At 36.3% G+C, this 20336-nt stretch overlaps 1 protein-coding gene across 1 annotated transcript in view; it reads right to left on the reverse strand.

Moving 5' to 3' along the window:
* Positions 1-13994, reverse strand: part of ror1 (receptor tyrosine kinase-like orphan receptor 1) — a 112961-nt gene extending 98967 nt beyond the window's left edge. The window contains exon 1 of the mRNA XM_026264993.1: positions 13699-13994. Within this exon, the coding sequence (XP_026120778.1) occupies positions 13699-13780 (82 nt within the window). The 5' untranslated portion in view covers positions 13781-13994. The remainder of the gene's footprint in view (positions 1-13698) is intronic.
* Between the last annotated feature and the right edge of the window lie 6342 nt (positions 13995-20336).

Genomic DNA, 20336 nt, shown 5'->3' on the forward strand with positions numbered 1-20336 from the left:
ATATTTTGCCTTGACAAACTTTGCTTCATGCTAAGTTTACTTTTAGCTTGCAAGCAGGCGTATCCATCTCTCGTCTTGTTGCATGATTTATTAACTGGTTCTCTGTTTGTGTGCGATTTCTCTTAATTTCACGGATGGGAAAACGAGCAAGCAAAGGGGAAAAAATCCCCCATCTGCTATAAACGACACTTAAGGGTCTGCCTGGCTAAATCAGAAATACAGATGGTGTTTCCACAATGTAGAAAGCACGAAGCCAGCCCACAGAGAACATATAAGCCTGAAAAACATGTAAATCAGCCGTTTATGACAGTTAAGGTACACAAAGAGATAGACAGGTGTCAGAGAAAGGCCTATCGTATTTCCCTTTTTTCCCTTGAGGGTAGAGACTCCCTGCTGGCTCTGAGAGTCTAGGGCTTCAAGTCCCACCAACATGAGGGGACCGAATCCTTTGATGAGCACCCCCTCATAAAAACCCTCCCTTCATCGGTCTACAGACTCACATCATGCCAATCAAGCAGCACGACAAGGTTCAGAGTTATTCTCATGTTAGCTAAAGGAAAAGCAGGGTGCCTCTTTTCCAAACAGCAGCCTCACTCTTCCCCTTCATTGATTTTTCTTGCTTTCTATGAAGAATTCGAATTTGTGTCTTGCCCTTTTTCCTTTTTATAACTTCCTGTCTACACAGGAAACCCTAATTTCTAGTTGCGGCTATATGTCTTGAAGTACAATGCTCCTTCGTGGCAGTGCACCCAATGGATTTTGCAATGTACATGCCTGAAGCAGAGGGTTCAGTTTCAACAGATTGCTTCAATTTATAATTTCTATTACCCTTTTAATGCCTGGCCATTAATAAAACATCTTCACCCCCCTCCCCTTCCTCCTTCTCTTGGATTTTTGTTCTCCGTCACCCTGCTTTTTCCCTCTACTTCCTTCAGAAGCACCCCCTCTGGTCTTTTGTGCCCCTTTTCACTCGAGAGTTGCAGCTGCCTTCAATGTTCTGCGAATCTCCATGTTTGCTTTCCTTGAAAACATGGCAGCGGTGGAATAATTGAAACCTATAGTTGGAGCCAGGGATTCAGAGCACCACAGCAAGTACAGCGTACCGTTTAATATGTCGATCTGGTACCAAGAGCATGTGGCTTCCTTTCAAATACTTGTACAGTGAGGTGTGAAGCAAACCTCTGACTGAGAGGAAACATGCAGTCAGACCTTCTCTAATGAAGCATGGCATTGCTTTTTATGGACACAGATAGTCTAAAAATAGGCCAATGGATAGCCTGAGGGCTTACATATCTGTCAAGTGCTTGCTTAATCCAAATATTTTTTATTATAAATGAACCAGTTCTGATATAAACTTTGGCTACGTTTTTATATTTCCATGTTTATGAAATGACAGTTATTACAACCTATTACCAATGAAAGTTGTTTTAATCTCACTAAAATATACATTTCTCTTGAAATTTGTATAAAAAAATAATTGAAAACGGAAAAAAACTTTAATTATTTCCATTAAACTCAAATTAAACACTCAAAATGCTACGAAAGTTGATGAGCTTCAAAATGACTAAATAAATAAATGTTTAAAAAATGATAAATAGCAGAAAATAATACATTTGGACTATTTATCATGCAAAACTATTGTACAGTTAGACTTGGAATAACACAAGCTTTAGAAACTGTCATCTACGTTCCCTTTCATGGAAAAGTGCAGCTCAATCCTTCTGTTAAACTTCTCCTTTTTGTGTTTTGCTACATTTCCATTGTTTTTCTATGTAAAGATGAGCTAGCACATCTTTTGCATCTTTTGTTCAGCTTTTAAATTCATTTTGTTTCTGTTCCACTACCCTTTCTTAGATTTTTAAACCACAAAACTGCATTCTGTGTAAATGGTCCTTAAGCCATGGAAAATGCATTTTACAGCAGTAAAAGGTAGGTAGTTCTCAACCTATTGAACTGTGTACCAGGAGTCAAACAGAGTGGTACTGACATCTGGCCATTTCGTTATTTGGAGTAAAATGCCACTGCTGGTGTGAAAAAGTAAAATCCTGCCAACTGCAGGCTGAGGGCAAAACACAAACTCCCGAAAATCTCCTCAGTAATCTCTGCTTGATGGAAGAATAGCCCCAAAACTACTTAAATAAGGTGCATATTTCCTGTTCAGAGGGAGACAAAGACTGTCTGAGCCTGAGAGAAGCAAACACATTAAAAATAAAAAGAAACATTGCCATAGAGAAACAGTAGCACTCTGAAGAGCCAATCAGATCACAGAATTTTCCTGAGCACCATTTGGTAAAATACTATACTACAGTCACTAATTTTAAACTAGTTATGTAACAGACACTGATTAATCAAGACTACTGCTATTGCAGGACTAAAACAGTTACTTTGGTTTCCATTCCAAATGTGCAATTGATGTCCACATCTGTATTTCGTCATATTTCTTCCCTTTAAAAAGATTAAAAGATAGAGATAAAGTTATCAGTAAGCTGATAAGAGCTCTATTAGTTATGCTTTGCTAATAACATCAAAGCCTTGAGCTTAACAAATGCTTTAGATATTAAAAAGACTTTCAGATGATACATTTCCCTCTTCGATTCCATTTTTCTTCTTCAGACGTGTGCAGCAAGTTCAGTCAGAACTGATAACGGATATCTTAAAACTAACAAAACTTTTTCTATGCTTAGTCCAGGTTTTCTGTGCTTTCTTCAAGGCTCAAAAGAACTGTGAGATATGCTTCACATAGATTATTTTTGGCCTAGCTTCTTCAAGAAGAGGTGAAAATGGCTTTACCTTCTGAGAAATATCTCATCTCAAGCTGCGCCTGCCAGAAATGTTTGCCTTGTTATCTTAGTCTCTGTTTCTGTGTTATTGCATCCTGTTAGTTTTGGGAAATGCTTCAATATAGGTGTAAATCTAAACTAAAAAACAACATCATAGACGCTGAGAAATGCAGAGCAGGGTCAGCATCATGCTTAACGTCCATATCACTCAAAGCCTGAGAGCTGAGTGATACAGAAAACAGTATTCAAACCCGTGGATACACTTCCAGATGCAGATGTTAAAGCTGAGTGGACAAGCTCTGGCAAAGATCCATACACTCTTACTTGCTTACAGAACCACTTTGGCCTGGTCTCTGGAAAGGAAAATGGACAATCAATTAGGAGGGAATTGTGGAGCGGCAGTGGCCATGTAAAGCCCTTGTGACACTACAGCTGGGAATATTTTCCAGACTTTTTGAGGTGCTTGTAGACCAGGAGAGAATGCTTTGACTTTCTCCCTGTGGAAAAGGAAGGTACATTTCTAGAATACTTTATTCTAATTGGTCAATCTAATGTAATCTACATTCAGATGTTTTTGGTTAATGAGCGTTCTACTGTACATTGGTCCTACGCTGCACTGATTATATGTTACTCTCTTTTTTAACTTAATTTCTTAACTTAAATATATATATAATAAATACACACACATTTTCAACATTTCACTCCAGGTCTTTAGTGTCATGTGACCCTTCAGAAATCATTATTATATGCTGATTTTGTTCTTGGGAAACATTTGATTATCAAATTATAAGATAATCACTTTTCATCAATTTAATGGATCCTAGTTGATTAAAAGTAGCCTATTTAAAATTAATTTGAGTAACTCTAAACATCAAATGCAATCCTCAGTGGTAGTTGCAGGCAGGGCCTAAAACTAACATTTTGCCACACACACAGAACAAATTGTGAGAACACGCCTACTTGCAAGTTTTATTAGTAGTATTATTAAAGTAGTAGTAGCAGTAGTAATACAAAGTATTTCATTATAATAATTACAATGTATAGTAATATTATTATTATTATACAGTACAATTAGAATACTACAGAGCCCTGCACATGGCATCCAGGAAAAAAAAAGGCTAAATCGTGTGCACGATTTATTATTTCATTCCCTCGATTTGCTAAATCATTTATACAATTTATAAATTGAGAGAGCGAATTAGTAAATTGTGTGGATGATTAAGCAAATCGAGGAAACGAAACCGTAATGGTGTGCACGGTTTAGTACGTCGAGGGAATGAATTAGTAAACTTTGCGCACGATTAATTTTTTCTCACGTCACGTGCGGAGCTCCGTACAATACTAATAATAGTTGTTTTTTCTTTGATTCTTTTTTTTATTTGGGCAGAAAACCACAATAAAACTTCTCATCTGAAATGCTTTCTTTTGTTTGTTAAAAACTGTTTTTATAAAACAATCTTATTACAAACTTGGATATTTAGTGCATGTCACATTTTCAAGTGCATGTTATTAGCGACTCAAACTCATGGTTCTTGCAGAGATTTATTATAAACAGCATTTACTATACACAATTTTTTTATTTATTTTAAACAAATACACAGCACTTCACTCTGAAAAACACAATGCATCAGAATTTGATCATGACGTTAAACCATACCGTGTTCTAAGGCATTGTTAGAATTAATTTTTTAAAAGTTAAAAAGCGCCGACATACACGTGTCCTTAGTTCGAATCCCAACTCGAGGACCTTTTCTGTTTCCACCTCACATCTCTCTCCCGCTTCTCTTCCTGTCAGCTGTGATCTGTCCAATCATAATAAAGTAAAAAATAAAAAAACATATCGGCCATTGCCTAGTCACACGGTTTGATATACTCTCCAATGCTAAATTTTACTTACATTTGGCACTTGGCAAGTGTTAATTTTAAGCCCTGGTTGCAGGTGTTTACCCACACCGATGATGGTAAAATTTGACTTCAAGCACTGACTTGGGCACCAGTGACTCATAGTCACTTTGTTATTGCACGTATCTCAGCACACCATGAAACCACTGCTAATTACTTTCATATTACTAAGCATCCAGGCAATCTTGAGGTCCGTCCAAGACCACCTTCAAGATGAGAAACAGTGTGAGTGGTGCATGCAACTTCCACTTTGAGGAGAGAACGAGAAACTACAAGCATATTTGTGGTTAGTGATTTTTTGAAGGGGGGGGGGGGGATAAAATAATAGAGTCAGACACAAAGTGTTGACAGCAGTAAAAATTGAGAGGGTATTTTATTGCCTTCTGAGGATGGATTAATGTCATAATCTTGGTGAAAGATTCAGTGACCTGCTTAAAGTGTAATATACACTACTGGTGGAGAGTGTTTTCATTTCTCCACAAACCTGAGGGAGCTCCTGTCTAGATATTTTCAGTCAATAAGAGGAAGAGAAAAAAAGATTTCCACCTTCCCTTCTTACGATATTAGTCTTACATATATATGTTTACCTAAAATATAGTAGCAATCCAAAAACTTCAACAGAAAATGATTTATTGAAACACTTCACAGACTCAGTTTAGTCTGTGACCTGAACATAAGGTCATCAGCAACCAATCGTAATCCATTGCCATAAAAAATGAAAGGATAGTTTTTCCAGGATATTAAAACCGTTCCTATGCAATACAAAATGAGAAATCTTGAACAGCATACATGCTTGCCTTTTCCTTATAACACAATGATGTGTGTGCTATATTGAAAATCTTAAAATAGCAGAACGTCTTCAAAATCTCAAATGAAGTACATTCCACTACAAGATATAACTACAGCTGAGAAAACTGGTATTGCCAATCACTTTCATTTCTCATACTTTTTCTCACTGGCTAGTTAAAGGAAAATATACAAAAAAATAGATTTGTTTTACCAGCTTCAGTGTTTGGACGTGCTATAAAACAGTAATGAATCAAGCGAAATGTGCCTCCCATTTAAAACCGGCAGTACAGCAGTGCATGTCAAAAATAATAATACAAAATATTGGTAACAGGCCTGTTCACCCCGAAAAAGTGGAGCCAAATTTCCAGCCAGGCCACAGATCCCGCTGAAGTTTTACACATTTACTTACACAACAGAACAGCACGCATGTAAATAAAAGGTTGTATCGCTGGAATTTCAATAAATGAATTTAATATGGAATTTATATGCAAAGAGAATATGTGTTTGTTAAACTTTCAAGTCTTGGTGGAATGCATAGCCACATAGACAAATATGAGTAGAACATAGTAGATCTATGTGAATTTACTGCATTTTATTTTGTTTCCAACTGTCTATACAGTATCATAAAACTAGAAGCAGGACAGAGATGGATGGCCTTGTACTGGTGTAAAATGAGTGGAATAATGAAAGCCTACACTTTTCTAGCTTCTGCTTTACTCACAGCTGCTCCATTCACTTGACCTCATTCCCCTGTTTGGTTGAATAACTCATCTGCCAGTTTCCTAGTCCAGTAAATCTCTTTTGTTGAGAAGTGGGCTGTATATCTATAGCAGTGAGGGTATTAAGTCTTCACACATACCCCTGCTTCCTCTCTCTTCATGTCTTTGACCCTCACTTGTTGAAGTTAAAGTCTGCAGAAGTAGAGGACTGATCAGGCCAATGAACAATTCATTTTGAGACAAACCGTGGACACTGTGGAAAAAAATATTAATGTATAATGCATTAATATTAAGTGGAATTTAATATCTAAATACACCGTGAATATAATATGTATATTTGATATGTTGTAAACACATATAATCATAATATGTAAATGTAATTTACATTTCATTTCAATTCTGTTTGTCAATTTGCTTCTAAGTTCTATAATACTTTCTTTGGCCATTAGCCACCCTGCAGTCTAGGCACTGTCATCATGAAATAAAATGACATGACATAAAATAAAATAAAACAAAAATAAAGTAAATCATATGAAAATAAAATTTTATAATATAATATAATATCCCAACTATCCGGTTTTCATTTGCATAAAGTTAAATATAGCATCTTATCTGAATAATGTCCATGACACAGCTTCCAAAAGCTGAACATAATTTTGGTCTTTGTCTCAAAATGTTGAAAATGCTATAAAGTAGCGCTGGTGTTGAAAAACATCCAAAAGGAAATGAAATAACTGTTAACGTGGAAATCTGAAAGAGCTAGTTCAAACAGGTAGACTCAATTTTCCCCTCAACGCCATTTAAGATTTTGATCCGCCTCTGAGAGATTCCACTGGGACTGGAGAAGACATTCCTGTTGAATAAAATTTCCATCTACGTGAGCCTTGATGAGATTCCTCTCTGCCACGGGCAAACACACAGCGTAGAGCCACACGAGCAGTGCTGTATTTCATAAACATGAACGATACATGTAGGCTACAGTACACTCATATGAGAGACTCATATGGTCAGTGCTTGTCATTGTTGAGGAAATTACATAAAGTAATACTCAGAGGCGATGGATAATCCCTTCAGCCTTAGCTTGATCAAGACATGCTGAAGTTATCTGGTTGAGGGCTATTCACAGATCTTTGGGGTCAGACTTTGAGAGCTCTGTGTATGCATAGCTGGGCAGAGGTCTCCCAAGCCTCTGTGGCCTGTTTGGCTTCCAATCACAAAGCAATAGGGAAATGAAGCTTTTTATTTCAGGATTCCTTGGTCGGTGTGGTCGGGTAAGTCATTTCTGCTTTGCCACAGAGTAAGAGAGCTGAATGACTGTTAGCTGCCTGCACAAATGAGTGAAAAGGAAAGAGACAACAACCAAACCCAAGGAAAAATAGATGTGGAGGGAATGGAGGAATACACAAAGCCAGCGATTGGGCTGACAGCCCCTTTTAAGAAAAATGTCATTTTTATGTTTCCAATTGTAAAAGAAAATTAGATTTTTATTGAATATTGATGTAAAGACAGAAAACTAGATGGAGTTTTCCTGTACACCAGTTTTATGTTGTGTGTGTGCGTGTGTGTGTGTGTGTGCGTCTGCGCTAGGATATGTCATTCAGTGTCAAATTTTCGATTTTATTTTACTTTTCTGTAGAAAGACAAATATATATAGTGATGAAAGCCAAAATGTCACAGATGTGTATTTACGGAGTAATCCGCTATTTTGTAGAGGGGGGTCAAAATTACAATTTTAAGCCAATTTACAGTGGTGTAAAAATTACTTTAGAAAGCTGGCAGCATCATTCGTTATTTTTACACAGATACTGGTAGCTCTATTAGTAAAATCTGTTGACTTTAGCCCTTTTTGTTTCATTGGTCACAGTTGAAAATGGCAAAAAGCACTTCCTATGGTTATAGCCTCAAGTTTGCATGCGTTTAACTCAAGAAGTATTAAAGACTTCTTAATATCTTTTTAGATTCTGGTTCTCGGTCTAAAAATAACATAATGCTCTTTCCAGCTTTCTTAAGTAATTTTTACACCCCTGTAAACTGGCTCCAAATCTTAGCTGAAATTTGTCATTTTGTCATTTTGACCCCCATCTACAAAATAACAGATTACTCAGTAAATATACATATGGGAAGTTTAATATTTTAGCTTTCATCACCATTTATGTTTGCCATTCTACAGAAAAAAAAATCTTAACAAAATAAAAAATCTGAGCCGAGGAAGTTTCCGAAATTTGGTTGATCTGAAACAGAACGACCCATATAGCATTACAATATAGCAATAAATAACTACTCCTTTCATCAACTGATGATTCAACAATTATCTGTTATTTCAATTAAAAACCAATTCAATTACATTTGAAACTTCAGCAATTTCTTTTTTAAGAAATGTAATGTTATTGTTTTTAGTAATCCTTCATTTCAACACCTCAGATTTTCTCTGCTGGCCTCTAACAAAGCCAACCAACATTAAATAGTCCTTTGGCTTTTGTCCTGAAGTAACAGGACAAACAGTGACTTGTGTTTAACTGTGACCCACTGGCATTGACAAGCACACAAAAAACAGAGCCTAAACAAACAAACAGCTGTTTAAAAGCTCTTTGTTCGCCTGCTGCTTGTGGGTAAATGTCCATAAAAGCTGAGAGGCTTCACTCCGGGTATCCTAATCCTCAACTGCAACCCAACAATTGAAAATGCTCACGAGTTGCTGTCAGCGCATAATATTATTTCAACAAAATCTTAAAAAAAAGGTTTATGAAAAGAGTGGGACTCTCAAAACAAGACAGCGAGGACGGTTCCGATTCTTTTTATTTCACATCATTGTGTCTGAAGTCAGCTTTTTAAACACAAATCACTTTATCAGAGCTAATCATCACAGTCTTGAACATTTTTTTTTTACTTAAGAAGCTAAAAAAACCGATTCTGTTAAGTAATTACCAAAAACTAAAACAAAGAATCAAAAGCAATCAAAACATACTTAAAAAGCTTACTGGATCTCCTAAAGAGCAGGCCGATTAATTCAATTTGACTATAGGAAGAATGCCAAAAGATTTAAGCATGTTTGAATATTACAAATAAATCCTAAATTAATATTCAGCCTATGAATGCTGAATGCTGCAATAGGGACATGTTACGCTAGCATTGTGCAGTGTCTAACACCCATCACATTTTATTTACTGAGATGTGGATTGCACAGTTTTAACACTCCCAGCGTGTACATACACACATAAACACACATGCACACATTGCATGAACTGAAAATGTACTTACCCTGACACTTCTCCCACTTGGGCCACTAAGAGTGCAAGAAGCATTCAATCATTTCAGCAAAGTCACAAATCCACAGTCTGTGCGGGTCAGACAAAACACTGGTGTAAAATAATTTCTGCATATAAATACTAAATACAAGCAAACACCAGACAGCATGTGCGCATTCTATAGATCATCATGATCACCTCTGCTCAGAGAAACCCCGATGGCCAGCTGGTGTCAGCAGATTTCTCTTATTTTAACTCCCAAAAAACAACCGCAATTGCAAATATAAGGTCAAAAACAAAACTGCTGATTCAAAGGTACCCGGTTGGATTTTAATTGAAAAATAAAAAAATAACCTAAAGAAAACAGCAATTCTAAGAAACGTTCCATACTGTGATGCGAGGGTGAAGTGAGAGTGGGACATTTTGGAGCCCCAAGGTGTCAAATTTGAATTCCTTTATGCCTTCCTCGTTCCATTTGGAACAGCATGGATAAACATCAGAACCCATGCCAGGGCTGAACTGTCTATCACACTCTGTGAAAACTGTCAACTGTTCCTCACCGTTCAAGTCAAGGTACAGTGTAGCAAAGAACCAGCATTTGAAAAAACATGCAGAAACGAACAAAAACCTGATTAGACTGGAACCTCATAGGAGAGCCAGTGCCAAAGAATCCTTTACAAATGGCTTAATCAGCATCGAGTATGTGGGTGCATGAGTATAGCAGCGTTTTCAACACCCAAACTTCTATCACTCAATGTACTACTGCAAATCAGAGCCAGACTTTGACTACTAGGCCGCATTATTTAGGAGAAAAAAATGTTCCAAGACTGACAGCGAGACCGAATTATGAATGTACAAAGCTCTCCTCAGAGATAGAAACCTGACGCTGTCAAGACCAGCACTGTGTGAAGGAAAAGAGCGCAATCTCCCAGATGACTGATACTTTGCACATATATTTTCATTTTTAGAGCAAATATCAATCTCCGACTGAACAGGCAGTAAAGGTTAGGTATTTATGAGCTCACTGGGAGCATGGCAGGTACAAAGACCCAACTGTGGGCGGCAAGAAATTTGCCAGTCTTTATGCATTGAGGGTTAGTTGAGTCCTTAATACAACGTAAACAGGCTTCAGAGCTTTACTTTCCGACACATTTACAGCTAAAATTAAAAAGCCATGTTTCATCATGCCCTCTAAAATGTGAAACGTAGCGTATCCTGGCACATTTCATTGGGCAGGCAAGGGAAAGTAATTATTTGATAAGTGTTGGCAGACGTCTGATCGCTTAGATAATCATGGCAGCTCATTTCCTATTATATTCACCGCAGACCTTTTGGCCTGTGATGTATATTACCATCAGCATTTTTCAGGCCAAAAAGGCAAAGGACAAGGTGGGTAAGACTTCTCTATGTAACCCAATACAATATGCTGCCACAAGCCATAAAAAAGATAAAGATTACTAAACACTGACAAAATTAAATAAATATGACATTGCTCCAGCTGCTGGCATTCACTTTGGAATGGATGATGAAAATAATAAAAATTTAGTTTTTTTTTTTTTTTTAACACACCATACAAACACCATGAAAACAATAAATAAATGAGACAATAATATGACATTTTCATTTTTATTACTATTTTATCCATTTTTACATTTTTTATACTTTCCAAGTATAAAGATAAATATAATTGAGTTGATTAAGTGCAGCAAACTGCCACCTAGACTAAGATTTTTTACAACATTAAAAAACAATGCAACAACGTAAAAAATAAAATAAAAACGGTTGCAAAAACACTTGTTTGTGAGTTTTTAATGATGTTCTAATCACTCTGATGTCCCCGAAGCTGGATAATGAAATTGAATGGTTATACACTCTGCCAGTTTCTCCACCACAAACCCAAACAAAGAGACACGGACTAAGAGCTTGAATCACACCATCACTAAAGACAAGTGAAAATACACAGATCATTCTCTAAGCTCATATCCAAGACCTAAACATCCAGCTCTGACAGAAGACTTACACAAAAGATAGGGCAATAGAGAGCAATTCATCAAAGTGTTAAAACTGCCGGTAGGCTACATAATTCTCCCCACATTCTGTTTATTGAACAAGACAAGCCAAGTTTTTTAATCCAGCCAACTTTCAGTATTTAGTAATAAAAGATAAAATGCACAGTAACTTCATGTGTTTGACACCTCAGATTTAAAGATTTATAACTCTGCAGAAAGAGCAGAAAAAAATTACAACTTGTGATACAATACACACAAGCCTCTGACATTAAACAGATTTATAAAGTCATACCAACAAAAAGCAAAACGGTTCACAAGTGTTGCGTGGCTTTCACAAAGTTAGAACATGTGGTTGAATGGGCATTCCTTCAACATCTATGAAGGTTTTTTTTATTTTTTTATTTTAAGACGGGAGCCTTGATGCTTGAGTAACTGTACTGTACACTTGAAGACCAGATTAAACCAATGAATTTTACTACGGCGAGTCAAATCCTCCCTCGTCGGCTTTTCTTGGAGGCAAAGTGGCTTTTGTGTCAACATCCCGCCTAGCAGTATAATGCACTGATAGAGTTCCACCCCAGTGATTTATAATCTACCAACTACTATTAAAACCAAAGACTGGATCACGGAAGCCGTCTGTTTCTATTTTGCCCACCGCTCTCAAAAATATGACATAGCTAGATATATGTAGTGTAGTGCCTATAAAACTCCATCTAAAAAGGTTTACATTTTGTGACAAAATATCCAGTGATACTATCTAGAACAGATGTGAAAACACTATTGCATTTATATCGACAAGGTGTAGGGAGCCACATATTGACAAAAACCTCATCCATCAGCTAAAATCTCAAACTAACTCTAAGCCAAAACTTAAAATGGAGTCCATTTCTCCCATCCTACAGTAAAGAGATCCCGGCACACAAGGAACAAAGCGGGAATCTGGAATGAAATTCATCCAAACCACAGCACCAATGGTCTTAGTCAGTGCCTTAAGTTATAAATGAGGAGCAATTGTTAAAATTCCCTGCAACGTCATGGACTGACATTGAAGTCCGAGTACAAATGATATATTACTTGATTTGCGAGCAGGTTGTTGCTTTGTCAGTCAAATTTGTCAAAAATCTGCTGATATGCTGTAGTATAATGTAACTTAATCTGACAATTCAACTTAAATATTTATAGTTTAAGTAATTTATGCTTGGGTTCAAATCTGATTAGCGTTTCACACACACTTAACTGTTAGTTTGCTTATTTAAAAAAAATATCTTGAAATGTTTTATATATATATATATATATATATATATATATATATATATATATATATATATATATATATGCACTGTATGCTCATTATTATTAAAAAAATATTTATTATTATTATAATATGACCTAAAACTAAACCTGATTATTCTATTTTATAGTGTCCATGTTGCAGTGTATTTACAGGTACACTGATTATTGATAACTACATGTACTCTTAGTTATTTTGTAAGTTGTCTGTAGGCCTACTTACTGTTATTGTTTTAACTATTGCAGTAATTAATAATAGTAACATCCACTCATGTAACATAAACACTCTGAATAAAGTGTTGTTCAAACGTGTACAACTACATTTAAGTTGGTCTTTGGTATAGATCTCATCCTTGTGAATTAGGAAATAATGAAAAGCTCATAGAAGTTAATGTACCTTTTTAGGCTCTTTGCTCAGTATAATTGGATGCTATCTTACGTCAAAGTGCTATTCTAAGGCAAATGAAGCAGCTCAGACAGTACAAAGAGACTCCAACTGAGAATTTAAGACTGTTACTCTCTCAATCAGTGCACTTTAAGAGCTTTATTGTCATTCCAATGACACTAAAACTGTTAGACAGCCCTTTGGCAACACGACTCAATAGGTAAACAAACAAAAAAACCTGAGGGCTACTGAATGAATCGACACCTCTAACTATTTGTTCTAACGTTACATCATGACATTTTTTAAGTCATTTTACATAACATTGTACAAATTACAGCACATATACAAATGCAAATAAAGAACACTTAATTTACTAAGATTGAATATTCCACATTTATGTTGCGTTGACGTTGTGCTGTAATTTGAGACGTTTCCATAAATCATTTTTAATAATAATATCAGAATTAGTTTTCGTCTGCTCAGTGTTTCCTATGAACTCGACAGATGAGGCTCTGTTTAATTATAAGTAATTCGATTATTAACAAAGTAAAGTGCAAATGCATGAGTTTAATCGCCTACCGCAGTGGACTACGAGCAGCACGATGATCAGTGTGAAGTTGCGCTGGCATCCGTGCAGCTCTTTCACTGTTCCTCTGCGCATTTCTTCTGCCTTGAGCGCTCTTACATCCACCGCAAGCTCTTCTCACAGGTCAGTTTATAGCGGGAGAATGCAGAGCTCTTCTGGACTTTACTAAGCCTCGGATGTCCGCAGAGGTGAAACTTTGTAGGCGGATGGTCCTCTGCACTGCTCTCTGCTTCTCTCGCTCCTGTTGGAGATTGACTTTCTTCAGTCCTCTCAAGAAGTTTCCACAAAGTCTCAGGACATGTGCTGCTTAAAGGTGCGTTTGGCGCCACCTGCAGTTGCAGGACTGTTAAGGGGGGAAAAAATCTTGGGTTTAAAATGTAATTAATTTGTGGACACTGTTGAAATGGGCTTTCTCAGCATTAAATCAAACTATAACCTTATTTTGTGTAGCGGAAAGCTTAATAATAAAATATTACTTAATAAAAAAAAAACAATTAAATCAAATAAATCTCATTACCGTATAAGCTAGCAGCAGCGCATGTTGAAAACATGAAAATATTACATTTTAGCATTTACTCCTTCAATCTACAAAATATAACCGTATAGGTTGTATTTTGTAGATTGAAGGAGTAAATGCTAAAATGTAATATTTTTATGTTTTCAACATGCGCTGCTCAACTTCTTGAGGGATTATGTTGCATTACCTAATTTGTGTTGCAACAGACAGCAAAAATTAAAGTCAATAATTGTATATATATATAAAAAAAGAAATACCTACTAGTAAATACATAAAATGAGGCCACAGAATATAGTATATTTTTAAGTATATGAAGTATATTTTATAATGTTGGAAATAGATAAAAGGATAAACATTTGTAATTAAATTGGAATTAACTGGAATTAATTACAAATAAATTAATTAATTAACAAATAAATACTAATAGGATTTTTTTTTCATATTAATGATAATGTCTTAATGATATGACTAAATATATAATTTTTATATTATTATTAATAGTAGAAATAAGTGTTAACAATACCTACATGAAAAACAAATCTATATTTTCCCAGGATGTTTATTATAAAGAGCAGCAGACTGTTGTCCTGAGATCTAGAATTTTGCATTTTAAATAACAATATAAACTGTAAATAAAAATAATACTAGTAAATAATAATAATATTCATTATATACAAAAATCAAACAGCCTTTCATGTAGTGACATCTAATAAAGAGGTTGTATTAAAAAAAAATAATAATAATAATTGACCCAACGTGCTGCTGTTTTAGGTTTGTGAGGACCAGACAGAGAATGGTAGCAATTTTACAAGCCAGAGATCTTGCATCCTGACCTGTTTCTATTCATTTATGTTATATCAGTGGCAGACAAGAAACGAAAGACATTCCTCTTTTGAAGTGATGGGCTGGGTTGACTCTCCAGACCCAGAGTTCATCCCTCATTTCCTCCGGTGACGTCGGCTCTCTGACACACACAAACGGCAGGCTGCGATCAAAGCCCAGTTAAAGTCGCACTCCTGCAGACTCTAATATGAGCTCACATGCTGGGAGGAGATGCTGATTGGCGGGGATGGAGGAGGGAGGGCTGTCCCTCCTGCTTTCATGAGAGCTTTTTGGTGGAATGAATTATGAAGGAATGGAAACTAAAGTTAAGATATCAAACACATTACTGTGAGCATGCAATCGCATAGAAAAGCTGTGAAGATTAATAAAGCAAAAGAATAATTTTGTCCAAGCTAAGATTTTTCACTTTCTACGGTCAAGCATCTCAGTTTTCAAAGAAAAGCTGTACCTTTTCTTCAGTGTGATTGCATCTAATATTAAACATTTGGAAGCCATTATCTGCTGAGCAGCAAAGCAGCTGAAATATTTGTGACATGGGGCTATTTTTCTTTCCGATGTCTATCTGTTTTATTTTCCCAAAGTAAAATAAGATTATTAAAATTGCAACCATGCATGGCGAAACTCATCTAATTGTAATGAGCAGGGGGATTGAGGGTTATGCGGGCCGCTTTGAAGGTCCATCCCCTTGGCTGTTCTCCACACACAGCGGATCTGTTCAGAATGGACCTTCTGTTCTGAACTTTAAATGGAGTAATCTCCGGAGTTACTAGGGTTTGTAGCTAATGGGTATAAAACCGCTTGAATTACAAATCAGAGCTTCCTATACTGTCCAAAAACTGAATAGAAGTGTTCTTTCTTTTTATGCAATATTCTTTTATTTTTCTTCTTCTTATAATTACATAATCCTTGTATTTTTGACCTATTATCTATTAATAAAAAATAATTAATTCATACATACATGGGCCTAAACACACAGTCTATGATGATGAACATTCATTTCTGAATTAAAATGAATTATTTTGAGGGCCAAACATATCAGGAAGATACAATTGTCCTGATAATGTATTATGTAGTTCTTGAAAACGGTATACAAGTTTTTTAGAATTCGTTGAAACCACTATGAATAGCACTTCTTTTCTTTGTCTTTTTCTTTATTCTGGACACTCTTAAATGTCAGACATCTTAAGTCTAATAATAAAGATGTTAATTTTCAAAGAGATGATAATGTGTTGACATGCTTTTGTTCTACCCAAATAAGGGCATTGCTGGTGACATCATTTCTGGTAAGTGATGATGTGAGTCTGGCCGGACATTTTTGAATGGAGTTTAAGATGCGCTATAGTGATCTAATTCTCGTGAAGATCTGTAAATGTAGTCTATTAGATCATTTACATTCAGATCAAAATAACCATTTGAAGCTCATTCTTGATCAGAGTCCAAGAATGATAAATAAGCAGTCTGCATACTTACAACTTCTGACTTTATCTACATGTGTGCAACAAGCCGAGGCAAAAAAGAGCAGCAAGGAAAGGTGAAATTCACAAAACTCATGTAGTACAATAGCAATGGGGCACATAGAGAGGGCTTATTTAAAGTCTTTGAGTGGGTGGGTGGTCTCTCATTATATTTTCCAGTCTTTTAGCCTCTGATAGCAGTTGCGTTTGGTACAAGGGGTCATGTTTGATCATATGGAAGTAAGGTCAGCAAGAATTAGACAGCATAGATGTTCTTCAAACGTGTGTGTGTTTCAGGAAGAGGTGGGTGGAGGGTTTCAAAAGGAAAATGAAAGATGCAAAGAGTGCCAGCATGGCCCTGTTGCTGTATTTATTTTGCCTGGCTTTAGGGATGATTGCTCAAACTCGATCATGCTGATCTTCACCCACATGACCTGCTGACAATCAATGCATCTCAGCACATTCCATAAGGCTTTGACCTGGGCCCAATAAAATAAACAAAATGGAGAAATACACTGTTGTTGTTAGGTCAAGAGGTCATCTCTCTCTCTGTCTTCTGTGTTATTAGATTCCTATGGTAATTGATATCATAGCATAGCACGCTCTGGATAACAGAGGGGAGAAGAATGCTGAAAAGACCAACACTCCACACTGTGTGAACTAATATTTTGGAATATTTAGGGTTCCTTGGGTTAATCTGTCATGCACCGTCCAGTAAATAACAGGAATGAAAACTTGATGTAGGTTTGTTTTCATTGAGTAAACTGTGCATGGGGAACTGTGTGAACTTGGAAAAACAAATAGATTCTTTCTCTGCAGTTTCCTAGTTGCAGTTTTGCTTTTTCTAACCCACGTGTTGGAAATATGCTACTCCAGATGCAAGCTAAACTGTTACATGGGGTAAATGCCACACACATACGCACACACACGTACAAGCACACACATACGCACACACACACACGCACGCACGCACGCACGCACGCACACACACACACACACACACACACTTTAATCAGTTAGGAACCTAGGTGTACTATTTGATAGCAATCTTTCCTTAGAAAGCCACGTTTCTTGCATTTGTAAAACTGCATTTTTCCATCTCAAAAATTTATCTAAATTATGGCCTATGCTCTCAATGTCAAAAGCATAAATGTTAATCCATGTATTTATGACCTCAAGGTTAGATTATTGTAATGCTTTATTGGGTGGTTGTTCTGCACGCTTAGTAAACAAACTACAGCTAGTCCAAAATGCAGCAGCAAGAGTTCTTACTAGAACCAGGAAGTATGACCATATTAGCCCGGTCCTGTCAACACTGCACTGGCTCCCTATCAAACATCGTATAGATTTTAAAATATTGCTCATTACTTATAAAACCCTGAATGGTTTAGCACCTCAGTATTTGAATGAGCTCCTTTTACATTATAATCCTCCACGTCCACTGCATTCTCAAAACTCAGGCAATTTTATAATACCTAGAATATCAAAATCAACTGCGGGCGGCAGATCCTTTTCCTATTTGGCGCCTAAACTCTGGAATAACCTACCTAAGATTGTTCGGGAGGCTGACACACTCTTGCAGTTAAACTGGATTAGGTAAACCTGAACCGGGAACACTTCCCATAACACCCGATGTACTTGCTACATCATTAGAAGAATGGCATCTACGCTAATATTAGTCTGTTTCTCTCTTATTCCGAGGTCACTGTAGCCACCAGATCCAGTCTGTATCCAGATCAGAGGGTCACTGCAGTAACCCGGATCCAGTATGTATCAAGACCAGATGGTGGATCAGCACGTAGAAAGCACCTCTACAACCCTAAAAAGACAACGGAGACCAAGACAACTAGAGCCCCAGATACAGATCCCCTGTAAAGACCTGGTCTCAGAGGACCACCAGGACAAGACCACAAGAAACAGATGATTCTTCTGCACAATCTGACTTTGCTGCAGCCTGGAATTGAACAGCTGGTTTCGTCTGGTCAGAGGAGAACTGGCCCCCCAACTGAGCCTGGTTTCTCCCAAGGTTTTTCTCCATTCTGTCACCGATGTTTTGGTTCCTTGCCGCTGTCGCCTCTGGCTTGCTTAGTTGGGGGCACATCATCTACAGTGATATCGTTGACTTGATTGCAAATAAATGCACAGACACTATTTAAACTGAACAGAGATGACATAACTGAATTCAATGATGACAGCCTTTAACTGTCATTTTGCATTATTGACACACTGTTTCCCTAATGAATGTTGTTCAGTTGCTTTTACGCAATATATTTTGTTTAAAGTAAATAAAGGTGACTTGACTACAAGATACTTCTGATTGTGACTAGCTCAATATCTTTAAAAATGTGAAGTACATTTACTTTTAAGCTTTAAAGTGTTTTAAATGTTATATAATGTAAAAGCAAAAGCATATGTTCAAAAGGGTAAAATGCACTATTTGGATTATTGGTTGCATTTTTGTTTTATTTGACAAGATCTTGTCTTTATAACTATGGCTAATGATTGTGTTAGTGACCTTTTCTAAATGCTTTAGATCTCTTTAAACATCTAGATAAATAGAGATGCTGTGGTAGAAATATAAAGAGATTAAAAGAGGACTTCAGAATATTATAACCTGACAGCTAAACACACACACTGTTACTGCTATTACTGTAATGACAGCCAATGAAAATAAAACCTGCAAACCATTACTTTCCAGGCAGGACGTTCTTTGTGTCTTGCTATGTCAACATAGGGGGCTTCTACAATGTGCAAACCTGCTCTGAAAAAATGTCCCACCTATTTATTCATCCAGAGCACAAGCGAGAAATCATTTGAGAGCAGGTGTTTGATGGGTGTCGTGACAGGTATTAATAAATGGGTTGTAATAAAGTTGAGGTCATTTCTGACAAAGACTGGGGAAATGTTTTGATCATATGGGTATGTGCATGCTTATTTCAAATAGGCTGCTAGTTTAAAAAAAAATGTTTTATAGACTATATATATTTTTTCAACATAAAGAGGTTTCTGTTCTCAGGTATGTGCACCTGATTTCCCATATTAACTAAATTGAAGGAAATTTCAAACCAAATAGACTGACTGGGAGTTTATGATGACAACAAATCATTTCATGCAGGCACTATATATAGTGGGTCCATACATAAATTTTAGACCACTAATGAAAACAACCCCCTTTCCCCCCCTTTACATTTTAAACGTTTTGAATAATAAATTATATCTAGATACAGCATATATGATTTCATATATATTCAAAAGGTATTGCATGATTCAATGGAAGTAAGAAAATCTGACCTTTAATTATTCTGACCTCTTTAACTGATTTTCATTCTCAGTGTGACACACCTGATTGTTTGATTAGTTACCTTGACATAGAAATAAGCCAGATTCTTAAGGTTTGTTCAATTTGTCAAAAATTTTCCTTAACATTTTCCATAATTATAAAAGTTATAGTTCGCCCCACTCTCCCCAAAAATTGTCAATTACTCACTCTCATTTTTTTCCTGACCTGTATGAGCTTCTATCTTCTGCTGAACACAAAGAATTATATTTTGAAGAATGCTTGTAACCAAACAGTTGACAGTAGCCATTGACTTCAATAATATTTTTTACACACCTTGGAAGTCAATGGCTACCGTCAACAGCATGGTTTTAATGGTTAAAAACATTCTTTAAAATTTCTTCCGTGTCCAACAAAAGAAAGAAACTCATATAGGTTAAGAACAACTTGAAGGTGAATAATTAGATAATTGTAATTTCTTAGGTAAACTTCCCTTTAAGGTAAAAAAAAAAAATTATAATAATAACAAAGTGACCAAAC

This window comes from Carassius auratus, chromosome 6 (assembly GCF_003368295.1).
Source record: "Carassius auratus strain Wakin chromosome 6, ASM336829v1, whole genome shotgun sequence".
NCBI classification, from domain to species: domain Eukaryota; kingdom Metazoa; phylum Chordata; class Actinopteri; order Cypriniformes; family Cyprinidae; genus Carassius; species Carassius auratus.